General features: G+C 37.4%; 1 protein-coding gene across 1 annotated transcript in view; it reads left to right on the top strand.

The window, feature by feature from the left end:
• Positions 1-340: 340 nt before the first annotated feature.
• gpc6b (glypican 6b) overlaps positions 341-19,496 on the top strand; it is a 136,124-nt gene continuing 116,968 nt past the window's right edge. The window contains exon 1 of the mRNA XM_030124597.1: positions 341-491. Coding sequence (XP_029980457.1) covers positions 341-491 — 151 coding nt within the window. The remainder of the gene's footprint in view (positions 492-19,496) is intronic.

The following is a 19,496-nucleotide window of genomic DNA, read 5'->3' as shown; positions in this document are numbered from 1 at the left end:
CTGCACAGCATTTCCACTTCAACACACAGACCACAGGGGCTTCGTCTACTCAGCGAAGTTGAGTCAACAACACCGGGAAAAAACGCACTGCCTGGATTCATGTGGCACTTGCATACTCGCAGTCCATTTTTTTACAGCACCGGAGGACTTTTAATCATTGTCGGTTGCGATTACAAAACCGTTTCTGGCTTTGAAGAGATGTCTTGGTAGACAGCCTTAGTTAAGTTGCAACCATTCACCGCTCATTAAGTACCTGCAGATCTACCGCAGGGGAGTTTGACCAGCAAGCGGGATACTGCAGAGAGCCCTTTAACAATAAGGAGCTTCAAACAAGTCAACAATGCTCAGGCTACAGACTATCATTTGCACTTTTTCTGTGCTGTCTGTTGCAGCGAAGGCAGATTTTAAAGCACGTAATTGCAGCGAGGTGCGGGAGGCTTGTATCGGCAAGGGCTTCAGTTTCGCACATGTTCCTCTTCAGGAGATCCCAGGTAAGACTGGACCCACTCCGACCTATCAACCAGACTAAACACACATGCATTTATTTATTTTTTTTCATGCAGTAGTTGCCAAATAAACGCATCTATCGCATAATTAAAATCCAGATGGAAAAGTTCAAATCGCAGGGTTCCATTTAAGCCAAATTATGATGCAAAAAAAAAAAAAAAAAAAAAAAAAAAAAAATTGTACAGGAGATTCATTAAGGCTGCGCTGGAGCCTGACTGCAGATGAAATCAAACACATCATCACACTTATCAGTTCCACAGCACCTCAACCACCTGTCACTCATGCACTTGTAGGGAATAGAACCAAAGTTTGCAAAAAAAAAAAAAAAAATCAACTGTAAATTTTCCAAAGTGACCACTATCCTCCTCCTCCTCCTCCAGTGAACAGATAGGCCTTCTCTAATCAAATGCTCCCTCTATTTTCAATGCTGGAACCACAATCCATTTAATGGGTTGATTCACTGATCCTGAGATAACATGACTGTGTTAGTCAGACTCAAATGTGAAGAGTCTAAAAATCAGCCTGCATGTGTCCAGTTACAGAGGACTGGGACTGTGCTAACCAAGCAGAGATAATGAATGGTCAACTCTGCAGATTAACTCCTGTCCTGAGAAAATTAAGTGATAAGGTGAAGTGGAGCTGCTGGCTGTTGCAGTGCTCCAGTGGCAGTCTATATAACCATGAGTCACTCCTTCTGCATTGAACACGACCACCTTCTGGAGCAATTACCTAAAAATACTTCACAAAGGTAGATTTTTTACAATGTAAAACCCACTTTAAATAATATATACATAAAGATATATTTTTAATAGACCAGATCCACACATCCACTCACTGTATAAAAACTCCAATTTGCACTCTACATATTAAACTATAAATCCACTGTAAATCTCAACCCATTGTTGTCCTCATCTCTAGTTGAATGTTTGTCTATATTATGTCTAGGTCCACATGTCGTAACTGTATGTCGTGAGCAATGTAAAAACCAAATCTAAATTTCTTGTATGTGTTCACATACTTGGCCAATGAAGCTGAATCCTATTCTGATTTTGTACCATGGAGTAAAAGTTTTGAATTGAACGCTTAAAATCATATATAAATGAGGCTAATGATCTGGAGACAGCTGGAAAATGTGTCTTTCAAGATGCACATACAGTATATGCGCATTTACTATAATCAGATGCAACATTAATATTTATACCGACACATTTATAAATGTTAATATTAATAATACACATGTAGCAATTTATGATTACAGCTGTGCATCTGAAACACACAAGTATTGCTTTCCCATGTTCCCTCAGCTGAGTTGTCTTTCCAGGTCGTCATTGTTATGCGTCAGGGTCAGTGATTCCTTTTATAAAACAGGAAATCTGGCACATGTAACAGGCTGCATATTTGATAACAGGCACACCTGTTCAGAGATGGGTTGAATAACGAACTGATTAAATCCGTTGGATCCGTGTCCCTCACATCACGACTAATCACCCAAATGAGTGAAAAATTCAATCTCTCTCATCTCTGAATGATGTCACCTCGAATAAACGTCTTTTGATCTGGTCTTTGAATGAGTCATAACCTTACATGTCTGCCGGAGAGACGAGGCATTATCAACACCTCAGCAAATTCACACAGTGATGGGCATGCCCTTCAGCCCTGCAACTAACCGCCTCTCCCTCATGCAAACGACACCGGAGGTAATAAATGTGGAAAACACCCTCACACCAAAAAGTTCATGTAAAATTATAACCCCATCCGGTGATAAGTTTCTGTTCTTGAGTAGCTCTCCTTCTTATAGCCTCCCACACTGTGTTTAAATCAACATATTAAAGTAGATCGTTATATAAAGTTACTGAAAGTACTCTCAACCAGTTCACTTGTATCATAGAGCATCTTGGTTACATAATGTAAATACTGTCCAATGAGTTTATTCTTATTCGGTATGGGCTTATTTTGTGCATTGTTCATCTGGCTTGAAGTCTAAGGACATGAGTGAGTATTTAAAATGTTATTATGTTAAGTTATTTGATGATGAGAATAAGTTTTTCTTCTTCCCACTCCTTCTCACGTTTAAATGTACAGTCACGGAAAAAATGATCAGACCATCAAAAGTCATCAAAAACGATGCCTATGCAGTCAAGTACTAACTCCTGTGTGTATCATGTGAATAAAATAGGCAGAAAAGAAAACATGGAATGTCTAAAAGCACTGTTTTTGGCAGTACAGTGCCATGGATATTGATGTAAGAACTGAAGTGATTTTGGTTATTATCAAGAAAACATGGAAAATGGATAGATATCAGCTCTAAAATTAAACTGTTATGAGCTATTTTTGTTGTTATCATTATATTTGTCCAAATGTACCTTTAATTGTACCAGGCATTAAAATGAACAAGATACTGAAGAAAAAGGGGGGTGGTCTAATAATTATTTCCGCGACTGTATGTTTTTGGAATTTTGAACTTTTATGTTTTCAATAAATGCTCAAAATAAACAAATAAAATGAAAATGAATGAAATAATGATTTGACAGATCTACTTGTTGGTATTTATTAAGTTAATTGCCACTTCTTATGGTAACCAACTGAGTTTTTGAAAGAAGTCATTTTTTTCTGATCCTGCTTCTTAAATTTCACTATTTTCACGTTTCTTTTTCTTCTTTCTGGTTTCTCTGTCAAAGTAAACTAATTATCTTTGAGTTGTGGAACAAACAAGACATTTGAAGACATTATCTTGGGCTTTAGGAAACCCAAATTGATATATAAAAAATTTTTGTACCATTTTCAGATATTTTCACAGACCAAACAACACATTGATTTCTTTATAAATAGAGTATAAAAGACAATGAAATAACTGTAAGTTGCAGCCTTATTGATTTATGTATGTTTAGAATACTGCACACATGGGGCTGTGTAGGTTGTATGTGATTTGTTAAGCATTCACTAAGCCAGTATTAGCTTATAAGGCGTTAAGGGCATGTGTGGTAGATGGAGAGCATCTTTAGTGATGACATTACTTTGGAGTTAATATCCCAGTACGTGTAGATTACTTGGTCCTTGTGGGACTCGGCTCGTAAAGCCTTCCCTATAGCTTATTGTTTCTGTCAGCCTTACAGCTGCCATCACAGTCTATTAACTCACTGATGATTTGGGAAAATGCCATTTTTCATGTTACTGGTCCACCTCTACAAATGAAGCTTTTGCCGCTCCTATGTCTCTTCATGTTAAATGGCTGCTCGATGTTGTTTGATTTCCTAAAATGTGTCATAATCTGAGAAGCAGAATCAAATTGGAGCGACAGGGGGTTGTGTGTGCTTTCACAGCTTTGATGTAAAATAACTTAGGGAATATGCTAGACGTCACTCGACAGAAAAGACAAGCTTTATCTAATCACTTTACATATATGTTACTTCATTAATCTGTTTAAATTTAATACCTTTAGACCTATTTGAGTTACATTTATACAAGAAATTTAATTATTAACCATTTATAGGGCACTCAGAAATACTCTGAAATTCAAACATTAGTGTGTTATTGAAGGGCAAAACAAGACTTTATTATTTTTGTGAAATTTTTCCAATTTTTTTTTATTGTTATACAGAAAATCAAGGTCAATGAAGTTATCATATTTGGCCCCTTACCTATAAGTGGCAATAAATGAAAATAAAAAATACAAGAAAAACACATGTAAGGTGAAAGGAACGTGTATTTTATAACATTAGAACATCACTTTTAGAACATTCCTACAACATAAGTGCTGATCCAGACCCCTGTCATCATCCACATTATCACTTTTAACATCATTCCTACATTAGTACCATTATTTCATGGTACCTAACAAAGCAGGTACACTCACTGTTCATGCAGAGGTGGACCTTACAGACCCTGTAGACCACCGCAGACCTAAGATTGTTGACTCACTGTAACTTTTGCTGTCACTGTTTGGTAATTTATGCAGAAATTATGAAAAATAGTCACTTGCTTGATAAAGGGTTAAGAGCAATTTGCCTAAAATGTCTTGATACTTCAGTAATACAGCGCAGTATTTAACAATGTGATGTAATTATTACTAGTGCAAATAGGTCAGAAGAGACAGCTTCATTTTCATGCAGGAGTATAATGTGTGTACTTTAAATGTCCAACTACAGCTACAGAATGCTTTTATGGACCTAAAAAGTAAAAGCTTAGAGCCCAGGTTTTGTGTGTTTGGTCAAACAGAAGGTACCAGGTCAGGTGGAATGACAGCAATAGAGTCAGTGTTATTGACAGAAATGCTATTATGATCCAAACCCTAAAGGCTCAGTTGGAACAGTAATTCCACTAGACTTGGGCGATGGTTCTGCCGGCTGACCAGGCCAGGCTGGAGGCTGTCAGCTGCTTCGTGGTGAAGGCATTTTAAAACCACAGGAGCATGAACTTGAGGACGGCAGTAAAAGTTTTGGTGTTCACACATCTAAAAAAATGCCCAGAGCTTTCTTTCTATTTGACTAACCACTATTTGGGATTCATACGACTATTCTCTCATTATTCAGTTGTAGTAAAATCATTGAAATTTAGCCCTTAAAATCCATTTATTAATTGCTCTGCTTCCACATCAGACTTGCACTCTGTCTAGCCTCGCTCTCTCAGTTCCCACCCGGTAGATTTCCTAAAGCCTGAGTCAAGATGTGAAGATATAGAAAGTGAGTCATAGAGCAGACGGCTGCATTCAATGGAACTTCTTAGCATGTCATATTCTATGCTATCATCTGACGTCCAGTCCTGTTTACTCCCAGCCAGGAGATGGAGATGGGACAGAAATAACGGTGCTGATATTTTATGTGATCCTCGGCTGCCTGCACAACGAGGCAAATGATATCTGCTGAAGCGTGTAATGTGCACAGGTTCTCTACTGTCGTGTAATGGGATGGAGAGGATTAAAATGGACTAAATGGGAGCGCCTGCAGAGGAAATGGCCAGGTGACTTTGTTAGCCCCCACGGCATACGTCGGTTTTGCTGTGATGTATTGTCAGATTATTGTGACCTTTCTGTCAGTCACACATGTGGAGATAGATCCGGAAGTCCCGAGAGAGGTTCTATTATCTTGATCGTGCTCTTCAAACATGAAAATATTTGTGATAAAATTGTACATTTGAGAAATTTGGGATTAGAAGTTAATGTTTGAGTATTTGAGTCTGTATTCTGCTATGTAATGTAATGTGAACGTATCCTACTGAGAAGCAGAGGGTGGCACTATCAGGAAAAAAGAATCCAAACAATTATCATTTTTTTCCTGAGGCAGAGGGGATTTCTCAAACACTGCCTCCATCTCTGTGTCATCAATCATGCTCATGAATGCCAAAATGGCCTCATGATGGGCTTTCTCTGCGGGTGTTCCCTCTGAGAGCTGGAGCAGACACTGTGTCCTGCAAGTGTTTCGCCGTCGCAGTATGGAAACAGAACAATGGCGTGATCTCAAAGCAAATCAAGAATCTTGAACAGGGGAATTCTTGATTATTATTCTTTCACTATATTTTTTTTTTCCATTTTTACTTTACAATTTGAATGGATGGGATGCATTTTGTTGTGATGAATAAAACGTCGGGTGATATTGTCAGGGGTGCATGTGGAGATATAATTGTCCCATGAATAGGGCTGTGTATTGGCAAGAATCTGGCGATACGATTCAAATCACAATACTAGGATCCCAATACGATTTATCACCATACAATTAAAAAGGCAATTTTTTTATTGGTTTTGTTTCTTTTTTTTTTTTAAAGATTATTTCCTTGAAGAATTAAATTACACCAGAAATATGCACAAATACTAAACACATTTTTATATGATCACAACAGGATCTAATGCTTTATCACAAAGTTTTCCTGTGTTAAAACTTAAATGATGTTTTACAGACATTGTAGTTTAAGATCCTGTTCAAATGTTCATATTCTATTAGTTCATAAGTAACATCATAACATTATTTTTGTGCAATCCCACCAGAGGAACTAACATTATTTAATAAAAGAGTATTAAATAATAATAAATAAAATATAAACAAAAAAGAAAAACAAAAAAACTAAAATGAATCTTCACAATATCTGCACCTGAATAAATACCTAAAAATATCGATGCAGTACTTTTAAATATCGATACAGTATTGTGAAGGGAAATGTCACAATATATTGCAGAACCAATATTTTCTTACACCCCTACCCATGAAGAGAAAAAACAGTTTTCCCTGCATCACATGAAGCATGTTAGGAATATATTGTTAACTAGAAAAGCAGAGAGCAGAGAGCGCAGACCTCCACCAAGGTAGATCAGTCCCCCCCCATCACCACCAAAATGTAATCATTTGTTCCTGGTGCCAGTATCAACATTTTCTAAAAATTTTATCCAAATCCGACTGACAAAAAAGCAAAGAACCTATGTGCAAAAATTAAAAATAAAACTAGAAAATCACTCAGAGAGCGCAGACCTCCACCAAGGCAGATCAGCCCCCCCCACCCCATCATCATCAAAATTTAATCATTTGTTCTTTGTGCCAGTATCAACAATTCCTGAAAATTTCATGAAAATCCGTCCATGACTTTTTGAGTTATCTTGCTAACAGACAAACAAACAAACAAACAGACAGACAGACAGACAAACCCAGATGAAAACATAACCTCTGCCGTTTCACTTGGGGGACATAATAATAGTTCATGATGAATGTCAAATCAATATTTGTTTTTGCAGAGTTTTAATCTTCTGGAAATCAGGAAACATATTTCAAGGCTTTTCATTATAAAATATTAACCTTTTTCTTCTCACCTAAAGTTCCAAAGCTTGTATTTGAAGAAACACAAGGCCAAAATGTTGACTGGAGGTGGAATAGAGAGGTAAAAATGTCTTTGTCACAGCAGGTTTAAGGGAGATCTATGAAAACAATTATATTCATCACATTTTGGCATTGAGACTTCATCATGAGCCAACCACCGATGAGAATCTTACACTTAGAGGATAGAGTGGACAAATGCACAAATTCACTGGTGGCCCATTCGCTGTGTTTAACTGTCTGATGAAGGCTTGATGCCAAAATGCAATAAAGTATAGTCGTTTCTACATCATAAAAGCCAAGTGGCCTCTGTATGTCTGCATTTGTGTGTGTGTGTGTCTGGGGATTCACATGAAATCTGAAAAGAGCTGACGGCTGCAGTTTGGCGTACTTATGTATTTGTGGTCAAGGAACAGACTAGCGAAAACAACAAGTTGATAGGACCAGTATTTTTGGAGATATTAGTCATTTTGGAATACAATAGCCTTACAATCACGTTGCTATGGCCAGAATGCTTTGGCGGTGACAGCTGGACAAATGCGGTACAGCATGCATGAATACACAACAGCATAAAAACTACCACATCTAGAACCAGTGGATCCTCACAGGTCGCTGCGATAGTTTATAAATAAATATCTTGAACCGTGCCATGAGAATAAAATAGTTTTAATATTTTTAAAAGTGCAAGTCTTGGAATTCTTACTTGATTCCTGAATACAAAACAAGCAAAACACCTTTTTTTGAGTCCAAGAAATGCCCCTTTTCTAACGTCATAACTTCTGCTGCTTACAAGTACTTTTTTTTTTTTATCCTGACTGAAAATCTTAACAACAGCCACTTATTTATGATGTTAATTTATGGAAAAAAAACAACAAAGCATTGAACTGTCATGTGTTTTATTTGACACTGAATGCAAAATAAAACCTCAAGTCAACAAAAACATTACATAAAATTAGGTTGTGGTATTCATAGTTGCTGACCTTCAAGGGAATTAGCACTATAAATAATATAATGTGGAATGAAAAAGTATATTTCAATATTGTATTTTGTTCAAGTAAAGCTTGCTCAATATAATTTATTAAAGGTTGACCGATATGGGTTTTTCCTAAGGCCAATGCCGATGCCAATTTTAAAAATTTGGTCAACCAATGGCCAATATCTACAGCAGATTTTTGAGGCCAATATTTTTTTTTTTAAAGCACATTGACCGTAAATTACAATTGAGACACTCAGATAATTAAAACTGTTATGTGGCAATATAAATGGATGTATTAATACACGTACAGGTAGTACTCTTTTAACATTAATTGAACTTCAGGTGCTGTCCACACAGGTGCCTGATCAAATATCTTATAACATTTTTACTACTAATCAAATATCGGCTTTCAAAAAAAAAAAAAAAAAAGCCGATGGTCTGTATTGAACAAATCAATATATCGGCCGGTTGATATATCGGTCTATCTCTATAATTTGTCTCATTCCTTTATTAAATGGTAATAGGGTTGATGTTTATGTCCAATATTAGCAAGAACATAATTACTAAATATTTAACTTAAAGAACTTGTGTTATCATCGCAATACTTGATAATTATCCTGATATCATGCGGCGTTTGTATAACTGTCAGAAAATCTGTAGTTCAAGGCTGTTTTATGATGAGCTACTGCCAACTATCCTTCCATATGTGTGTTTAGTCTGAGTTGCGATTACATTCGTTTAATCATTTGACTAAATGAACATTATTCACTGTTATTTGTTTTCCCAAAACAGGACATTTAATTTGCTGAGAAGCAATATTCAAGTGTAACATTTCCATCATCACCTCTAGAGAGTCATACAATTGGCTTGAATTAATTTTTTTTTATCCAGTCTGAGGCACAACAGTACAGTTCCATCTGCCAAAAGAACATCCTCAGATGTGAATTTTGATCTGTTTTTATTTCTGTTTAGCATTTGGGAGGTCTGTGTCCTCAGGGTTTTCTTTTTTAAGCACCAACTTTCTGGATAATATTTCTAAATTCTAATCCTGTCTGTGACCCAAACTTTCTGTTTATTCTGCGTGTGGCCTTCAGCAGGGTTTACATCCAACTTCATACTGCTCACTAACCCTGAAAGTCTGCACATTTTAAAGCTGTGTGTGGATTTGGAGAATATCAGTTGAATATTTGGTGGTTGATCTGCTAGGCTGAATTACAGCACATAATATGCATTTTAGACAACATTGATAATTTTGCTAGTTTCAGATATCATCTTTAGTTGCAAAATACTATATGTGAATGCATCAAACAAAAAAACAAAACAAAAAACAGAAATATCTGGCATATGGAATATGTCTAAAATTATACACAAGTCAGATGCTGGTTTATTAAAGCCTTGGCAAAAACTGTAAGCTTGGCAGTTTTTTGATTATTTTGCTGATGAGCATCCGTTGTCATATATACGGAGGTTTCTGAAAAGAGCCAGCCACGGAGAATTAATGTTTGTCAAACTCATTTGAGATAAATCTACTGTGAAAAACAAGGAAATGGATTGAAGTGATTCTCCCGGGACAGCTTGGCAATAGCTGTTTAATGGTTTAAGAATCATTTGAAAAGTGAAGGAATGAGTGCTCTTGGTGTCGGCATAAGATTGAATAGATGTTATTTTGATCTATTAGTTCCTGTCAACAACTGTCCAATTAAATTCTAACCTGGAGCCACAGAGAAAGAGCTTTTTATTCCTCACTTTAAAACTTGACATAAACACACTTCTACTAGTCACTGATCCTGCTTTTTCTATTTCATTCTACCTTTTTTTATATATTTATTTCCTTTAAAGGCAAAGTATGTAACGTTTCCATTAAAAACCACCTTACAGTAATAATCCTCTTACAGCAATAATCCTTTTCAGTCGTTAATTTGACCCTCTGTCAGAGTGTGTTGGTCTGTTTACCCTCACAGACTCTGATCTGTGCCTGTATTTTCTATTTTCCACTTGTTTTCTTGCGTTCAGGACGCTTTTTGGCGTCGACCTTTGGGCGGTGAGTTTGTGCATGGGCGGAAAAATATAAGAATGACTGACTTGATTCCTGTTACATGGTGCTCTGCTCTTTTTACTCCTCTCAGTTACAACATAGTTCTGTCTGAGACACAAAATTCAGGGCAAAGTGCACGCAGGCCTTTCAGCCTCTAACAGGCCCATCAGCGACACATATAGCAGAAATCAGGACGATAGGAGAACGGTTTTATTTAGGTTTTTAGAATGTAACCACTGTGAGTTAATAAATATCATTTTATTCTTCTATTTCTTTTCTCACTATGTTGCTAGCTTTCCCCAGTCGGTCTGTTTTTTGCTCAACCATGGCTCTCCCTGTTTGCTGAGTGGACACTTCTGTCTGCAAACACAAACAAGCCTTTACCTTTAACTTTTGGACCGACTGTGACGGAGTTATGCACACAGAATAAATGTTCTATGCCTGTTTTGTTACAAAAACTGAAAACTCCATCTCTAGGTGGTGGGGGTTATATCTATTTTGGTGCTGGTTAGTGATGACAGTGTGTCGTTCTTTCTATGTATTAAATACCATTCTGCTTTCTTTGACAGGCAGTTAAACATATCTAGGATAAAACTACAAGACTGACTTTTTATTTATTTATTATGGTGGCCTCACAACACAACAACAAATATAATGTCAAATGTTATGTTTTGTGACATGGCGTGTTTTTATAAAATGTGTTTTGACCCTCCGGGCTCCCATAATCCACAACTTAGTTTTATATTCAAGATCAGAAGAAGCCAGCAGATGTGTGTTTATGTACGAATATGACACCGGTTCTTCAATAGCGTTATTGTTCAGGTATTTTTTGGCACATGTCTCTAACTTGATGTGAAACATTGCAGACATTGCGACTTATTTATTTTTCAGCATTGTTTACACGTTTGACAGAAGTTGACAAAATCTCTGTCTGTTTTCAAGTCATCCATGGATGATCTCTGCCTTCCAAATGAAAAAAAATCTTCATGATCTATGTTAGTTTGTTCATTGACATGAGCATCAGATTTTGGCTTTTGGCAGTGACGTGGTGGCTGGTACTTTTCCCGACACCTCATCTGGCTGTCAAAACCTAGCCATCATGAAACAAAGCTCCTCGAATGCCTCATTGCTGTCGTTGGATCTATCTTTAGCCACTAGTCTGCCACTCCTGTCTTGTTGACAACGTCTGACTAGACATGATGTGCAACTCGAGAGGATGTTTGCCTTTACACTGCTCCTGAGGAAGGTTGAGTGTGGTGTGTTTTAGTGAGCTGTCCTGGGGATCTGGGTGTTGTGAAGCTGAGTTGTGTCCTTTCCCTTTCAGTTAAGCAGTTTGCTGACTACAGGACTACAGGACACTTGCACTATAGCGGGGCATCAGAGCTAATAATGGCCAGTGTCGGTAAACTAAGCTGTAAATGCTGAGTGAAAAGGTAATGATCAGTGCAGGTCTCTGGGCCCTCCAGGTCTCCAAACAGCCACCAGCTGTTACCTTTAGTGCAGTCTTCTGCCATGCTCCACTTAGCAACTTGACATAGAAGAGAGTGGCTTGCCTGCTCACTTCTCATTCTCAAGGGCTTCTAGGCGTGCTGCCCAGGTGTATCGAATATCCACACTGGTCTTCTCATACCTCCACTAGGCTTTTTATTACATAGTACTCAATAAATATCAAAGCCAGACATAGTGTTACATATGCTGATTATGTGGTGCTTGTCATTCCTAAATGTGCTGCACATGGTGTGAAGAAAATCCATAGATTAATCTCAGCCATAATGATATTGGTGGACCTTGTAGAAGGGTATTGCACATGAATATTCCATAGCTGTTACCCCCTGGGTCACGCATACTGTAGTTTCTGTTTGTACATTTATCTTCCTGGCATGGAATCATACTGGTAGAAATGCATTTTTTCTTATTTTTTCATTAGTGGAGACAGTCTCAAAGTGAGCTGTAAAGTAATGGCTTAAACTAGAGGTTATTGTTTTGAGTTTGATTATTTTCTCTGCAAGTGTGTTTGGCCCATAAAGAGATAGAAATGATGTGGAAATCGGCATGGACATTTGTGTCTTTATCTCTATGTCCACCCTGGTAACAGAAAATGAATGAATGAAGATGGAGTATAACCAAGGTGTTTCATATTTGCACTATAAAACTAAAATAAGTCACATGTTGATACATTTATTATACACCGTTCTGCCATCAAATGTATTTTAAATGTATCTAAGCCAGTGTTTTTCAACCTTGGGGTTGGGACCCCATGTGGGGTTGCCTGGAATTCAAATGGGGGCGCCTGAAATTTTTAGTAATTGACCAAAAAAAGCCTTAGTAATAAAAAATATATGGTGAGTTGACAGAGACAATCACAATCCATAAAAGACATGACAAACTGTGAAGCTGAAACTGAAGCACTGTGGTACTGTTTATCTGTCAAATGTTCATTGTGGTCAGTTTCAGATGCTGCAGCTCTTTCATAATTCATAGTTTGAGTTCTTGTTTGTTCAGTATTAATTGTCAGCCTTGTAAATCCAAGCTGGACTGACTGTACATATCCTGACCAAGGAAAATAAAACTCTCACTTTGTGCAGTAATCTACACCTGGCTTTTCTGCCTCTGTCCATAATAATATACATTATATAGACTAAATGTCATCTAAAATTAACATCTATTTGCAACACAGTATAGCAAACTATTACATGATCAAAAATAAATTAATTTTAGCAAAAAAAAAAGTCTCCGTTTTGAATGTCTGGGGTCGCCAGAAATTTGTGATGTTAAAATGGGGTCACAAGACAAAAAAGGTTGGGAGCCACTGATCTAAGCTGATCGATAAGAGTCTTTCAGATAATTCCTGCAGTGATTAATAGGTTTCAGCTAGAAAAAAAAAGTTATTTAACTCTAACTGAAGTAGTAAATAGCTTCTAATTTCTTGAAAAACCATTCATTTGTTAAAGAGCATAAAGCCTGAACAGTGCTTCAATAGAAAAAGGGCATGTGGTCTTACAAGTCCAGATTGATCCTGTTTCAGAGTGATGGGTGCATCAGGGTGAGAAGACTGTCGGATGAAGTAATTACCCATCATGCCTAGTCCTGTGGGAGCAGTGTTATGATCTGAGGTTGCTTTAGTTGTCATAAATGCAGCCGTGGTAAATGTGTGCTACAGTTAAAGCGTAAGGAAATCCAGCTATATATTGACCTTTTTATCAGTGTGTATTTTATTGCTTTACATCGTGTCTTACATTATCATCATCATGCTTCCAACATTATTCAGTTACAGGGAAATCTCAATTTTTCAAGCATGAAAATTTGGTTAGTCATGGTAGATATTTTGACTCATTAAGGCAAAAATACACACACTGTTTATGTGTTTCAGTTTGAAAAGCCTTGCAAATGTGCATGTTATTTGACTGGGATGGACTCCTGGGGCAATGAAATGGAACAGAGCCATTGTTGATTTTATCAGCAACAGCTTTGCTGTATATGCATCTGTGTGTTGCTCAGTGGTTAGTGCGCTCACAAATAAGTTAAAATGAAGAAATATGCATCATAGCTTCATTTTGACTTCTAGCTTAGATCTGGATATGGTCAGAGATGCACAGTGGCTACCTCTGCTTCTAATGGGATACCCTCTAGGGCATTAACATGGGTAAAATGCAGACAATATGTTTCCCTATGGGGACAATAAAGCTAACTCAACTTAACTTAGAAGCCAAAACATCTACAGTGATTGTGAAAAGGATCTCTTGGGATTGCCTAGAAATTACCTCAGGAAACAGTGCAAGTGCAAGCCCAGTAACTACCAGAGGGCATAATAGTAAGCACAATAGATTTAGATGGATGTTAACAGACAGCTCAGCCCTGTCCTGATACCAAAGTCCAGCACTGCACATTAGACAAGTAGCAAAATAAACTGTAGAATAGCTATTTATGTTACTTTTGTTGATGCAAAAATGAATAAAACTGAAAACAATCCATTTCATTTCCTGATGTAGTTATTGGAGTACACACATAAGGATTTTTTAATTCTGAAAAGATGTTTTATCTGTTACAGACCCCACACATGAGGATAAAAAATCAGGCATTGAACAGTTTTGATTATACTGTGTGTGGTGTGGTGTGCTCTGATAATCTCAACACGGCACACCAAACAGATAACGATTCTGTCCCACCACCGATCTAGAATCTAGTCCTCCAAGCCAGAAATCTCGCGTGATCAAATGTGATCTAACAAAAACAAAGAAGAAGAAACTGGAAAACACAACACACAACATGAGAGAGGACATACGTTAGGAGGGAATGATGGTGTTCTTGGGACTGTTTTAGACGGAGAAATCCTGAATTTCTGAGGTCCAACTGAACTTTATGTTTCAGGTCAGCCATGCTTGTTTTTATTTACACCTACTTCCTTGTTCCTCATTCAGCTCGCTTCTTAATTAGCTACATTCTTTTCCACGTCATTTTTAGTCGTAAATATTGAACAAATTTAATATTTACAATTGTTGACCCCGATCCATTTTCCAAGCTGATTATCGGGACAAATTTACTCTTAACACACCTCAGACCACAGGATAATCTTATAGGATAATCTTATAAAACATAAAATAATCTAGCGTTTGCCATCCTTGGTCGGGAAGGGGGAAAATTGTGTTCAGAAACAGCCTGGTTATCTTTATGTGTGTACCCCGCTTTAGATATGAGGCGTTTTATTTTGTTGTTGATGTTTTTTTTGTTGTTTTTGTGTACATGTTTAGTATGAATACCATTTGTTCTGTACGTCATTGCCCATCTTGATCCAATAAAGGGTCGAATCCAAATACAGTATTTTGTCTAAAAGTTTCATTCTGGCAAATAAAAAAAATAAGTAAGAAACTCAGAAGTTGACTCTGTGTAGGGAAATGATATACCTTACAGTACTTTGCACTTGTGGTATGCACCAAAATGGACTTTTCTGATCTTGTTCTGAAGTTTATCTTAATAAGGAGGGAGACAGTGTTATTTTAAAATACTGATTGTGTGTAATTTTCATCTTGAAACTTAAATATACTGTCTCCAAATTGACTACACCTAAACAACAACATGTGAAGAATGTTCGTGAGTTGCCAAGCGTTTCTTCTGTGTTGACAAGGGGCCGTTACGTATTTATATTCCTCACCTCAAAGAGATTTTTTTTAGCGCATTTAAAAATATTTCAATATGAAACACCATACTGTTGAGTCAACACTTGGCTGTTTTATCATGCGCACAGCCTACTGCATGGCATGTTGCACTGGAATATCTTGACATATTCAAAAAACTGACACATTTGCTGGAAGTATGAAACAGTTTCAACATCTTTATTCCTGTCCTTTTTCCCTTCACGCTGACTCTCCTGAGGATGAAGAATACCATCATACCATTGTACTGTGCTGCTTTTATTGTCGACTGTTTTATGTCACTGAGAATTCATTTCCTCTTGAACCTGTCCTCATTCACCCAAGGACATATAGTCTGTATCTCTATCCCCCAGTTATTTAAAACATGAGCATACCTTTCATTATGACTTGTGACATGACCCAAAATGTGATAGGAATAATGTCATTCAATTTTGATTGATACAAGTCTAACTTCTGCCAAGAAACTTGGCTATTCTATACACAAAACTCTCTAGAGACATTATTAAAAGTGTAAAGGAAAGAGTGTGGAATACACAAATTTATAGATCTAAATGTCCATGTATGCAGTGGAATGTGTTCCGGAGCTCCAACATGTGATGTGATTGCATCTTCATGTTAAAAATGTGGTTTTCCTAGTAACGCATTAGTCATAAACTAGATCTGTCACTCAGAAAGCATGTTAGAAGCAACTGCCTGAATCAAAGGACAATATTAACATTAAATGCGTTGGATTTCTAACAGCATCAAAGATTAAGTGAATATGATCAGCCTTAGATGGAAGTGTGATTATCAGCAACCTCTAGCTAACCTCATGATTTATTTTTAACAAGGCGGTGAAATGAGTGATCTTTGAACTTCATCTGTTTAGGGTCAGATATAATGAGGTCTTTACAGTTTTGTTTTGAGATGTTCCGCTCATGCCTCCGGAATGTAACAGAATAAACTTACATGATTCATTTATTCAAGTCTACCCACCCACTTTCTTGCAGCTAAACTAATTAATTACCTAATTTGTTCATGCATTACTTTACTTATTTATAGTTACCCTTTTGTGACATATTTCAGAGTAGATCATTATTTACCTCCTCTTCACTGTCACTTTAGTCTAGCTGAAATGAAGCAGACTGGATTGGACTTGTATATCAGCCCTCCTTCTCTTTCCTTTCACTATTTGAGGAGTGCTGTTTTTAAAGTCCTTCTTGCAATATGGAAGAACAACTGAGCAACCTTTGAGTGGCAACTTCACCCTGTAAATGCTCAGTTTAGATAAGGACATGCATCTTTTTATGTGTTTTATTTTGTAAGAATTTAGTCACGACACATTTTACTTAAAGCAGCGTATGAATTTCATCACCTTTTTTTTTTTTCAGATTTATAAAACCCGAGTGATAGCATTAGCCCCTTTTACAGAGCGCTTCTGTTATAGGAATATTTCGCCTTTATTCTGAAACAACGTCTGTGTAAACAAAATGGTGGATCATTTGGTCCCACTTTTATCGCGGCTCTGTAACACCTCTGGCGGTAATAACAGAGCCGTGATAAAGGTGGAACCATGATTATGGAACGTTATGTAAAGGAAACACCTCTTGTTTCACAGCCAAGGTGTGACGTTTTGATGACATATTGCGTGAGCGACCCCCATGCTGGGGGGATATAAAAATGATTGTGGGCCGTATACAGTAAACAAACATATCAACATGACCAGAAAGATGTCAAACTGGGCAGATGCCAAAATCCACGAGCTGTTGTCTATCCATGCTAACATTTGTGGAACGGTGAAAGACTCTGGAGAGGTTAGCAACACCGCTGTGCTCATGGTATTTCCAACGTGCAAGTTATACGTCATACTGTATACTGTGCTGTGTCACCCCCCCTTCGATTTTGGAACGCAGGTCCGCTGTGTAAAAGTCCAGCCTGTCTCACCTCTGCTACTCCTTTGGCCTAGCTGTGTAAATCAGTCAATGGTGGAACAAAGGTGGGATCACCATCTCACCTTTTTTACGGGATCTGTGTGTAAAAGTGGCTCTAATTATCACTAAAATTAGTCTTTCCATGCTTACGTACCTGAATCACTTCCCTCACAGTGAACAGCTTCGAAGATGACTCCATCATAAACACAGTCTGCTCCTTTACATAACAAACCAAAATGCCACTCGAGCCTTTTCGGAAATTTTGTTGCGAAGTGCATTGTGGGAATGGGAATTCTACGCAGCAGCAATTTTGCTGTCTCTTCATGAGTGCTAAACCCAAATGTCACCTTTACCTCCATCCACTGACTATACTCATTCTTTAAAACAACCCTGGTGGACTGTATCATTTTACATTGTAGCGATCTGGTTTGTTTTCTTACCAAATCTGTGAGAAATTGCTTTTGCTTTATCACTGCGAGTGGACTGTGTTTATGATGGAGTCATCTTTGAAGATGTTCACCGTGAGGGAAGTGATGTTTATCACTATTGAATTAGTGGTAATTAGGCTACCACTCGGATTTTACAAATTTGAAAAAAAATTTGTGATGAAAGTCATTCGCTGCTTTAAACAAATACTGCACAGTCTTCTAAGTACTACAAACCAAACAGCCTCATTCCAGTATGGTATAGTGGACTGAAGCAGACCTATGTTTAACAAATTATATATGTGCTATATGCTGCTCCTTTTACCAAGTGTGTGGGCTGCTTTACTGTATGTTTGTGTCCATGGTCACTGTGTTCTGTCTGTGTGTACTGTCATGAACTGGCACAAAGTTCAGACAAAGGAGGAGGGAGAACACATATGGTGGAATCAAAAATCACTTCATTACATGTTAACTCTTAATATAAATTAATCATGGCCATATGGGATGAATCTGTAAAATCAGTATTGCAAGCAAATACCTGGTTAAGGCCGTACATTGGGTGCTAATGCTAATAAAGAAAACATTTTAGGATGATGCAGACGCTTCGAGGAGACTGAATCAGACTGAGCAGGCCAGATTTGAAAGCTAGCCGTGCCTCCATAGCTCAGGTGAACCCCCTTTTGCCTGATGACCTCCAGTCTGCTTGGCTGCCTCCTGACAGGCGAGAGAAAAGAGCAAACAAAACAGACCAGGCAGAGCAGGGATACAGGAGCGGTCATCGCACCACCAGAAACGATCGAGTTCATTGTGCGAACACAGAAACGACAGGAATGAGCAGTGTTCTCGTTTGGATTTGAATTGAGAACTACATTTAGTTCACAGAACCATTTTAGAGAATAGATTTTATTCTGACTGGATGCAGGTTTCCTTTTACTGAGAATATTCTTAAAATATCTATCTTTGCTCAGACAAGCTACATAAATACCATTTATGTGATCGATGAAACATTTTTTTTTTTGCAAATGGTGCTATAGACAAAACAATGGTGTGTAGCAGCAGAGTTTGGCTAAGAAGGAGTATGATGGGAAAAGGCATGAACGAGACAGTATGATGTATATAATTTTTTTTTTTTTTACAACAATGGCTATTGGTTTAATAAAAGAATGGGTAAAATAGCAGGGACCTACTTTTAGGAGCACCACTTCACTCCAGTAAAGACTTTTATGGATGTCCAAGTTATGCAGGGAAGTTCATTGGATAGTTTGTCTGAATTTTCTTTTGGACAGTTGGTCCTTCTCTGTTTCACTGTAACCATATACAATATGCCGTCCATAAATGGCACTGAGCTGGAAATGAGCTGCGGTTTGTCACAAACCGCCTTGACTTTATGAAAATGACAGAGAGCAAGGTCCTTGGGCTCAGTGTTGTCAACATATATGTTTTTTTTTCATGTTATACAGTATTTTGTTAGTTAAACATACAGTGAAATGGTAACATTTTTAGCTGTGCATTGTATAAACACAATCAGGTCCATATGCATTTGGTCAGTGACACAAATGTTGTAATTTTGCCTGTGTACACCATCACAGTGGATCTGAAATGAAATAATGAAGATGTGATTGAAATGAGGCTTTAATTTGAGATGTTACACAAAAATATTACATTAACATTTAGGAATTAAAACCATTTTTAAAAAAAG

This window comes from Sphaeramia orbicularis, chromosome 21, assembly GCF_902148855.1.
Source record: "Sphaeramia orbicularis chromosome 21, fSphaOr1.1, whole genome shotgun sequence".
Classification (NCBI taxonomy): Eukaryota; Metazoa; Chordata; class Actinopteri; order Kurtiformes; family Apogonidae; genus Sphaeramia; species Sphaeramia orbicularis.
Note: the sequence above shows the minus strand (reverse complement) of the source record. Positions and strands in the feature narration are given on the sequence as shown.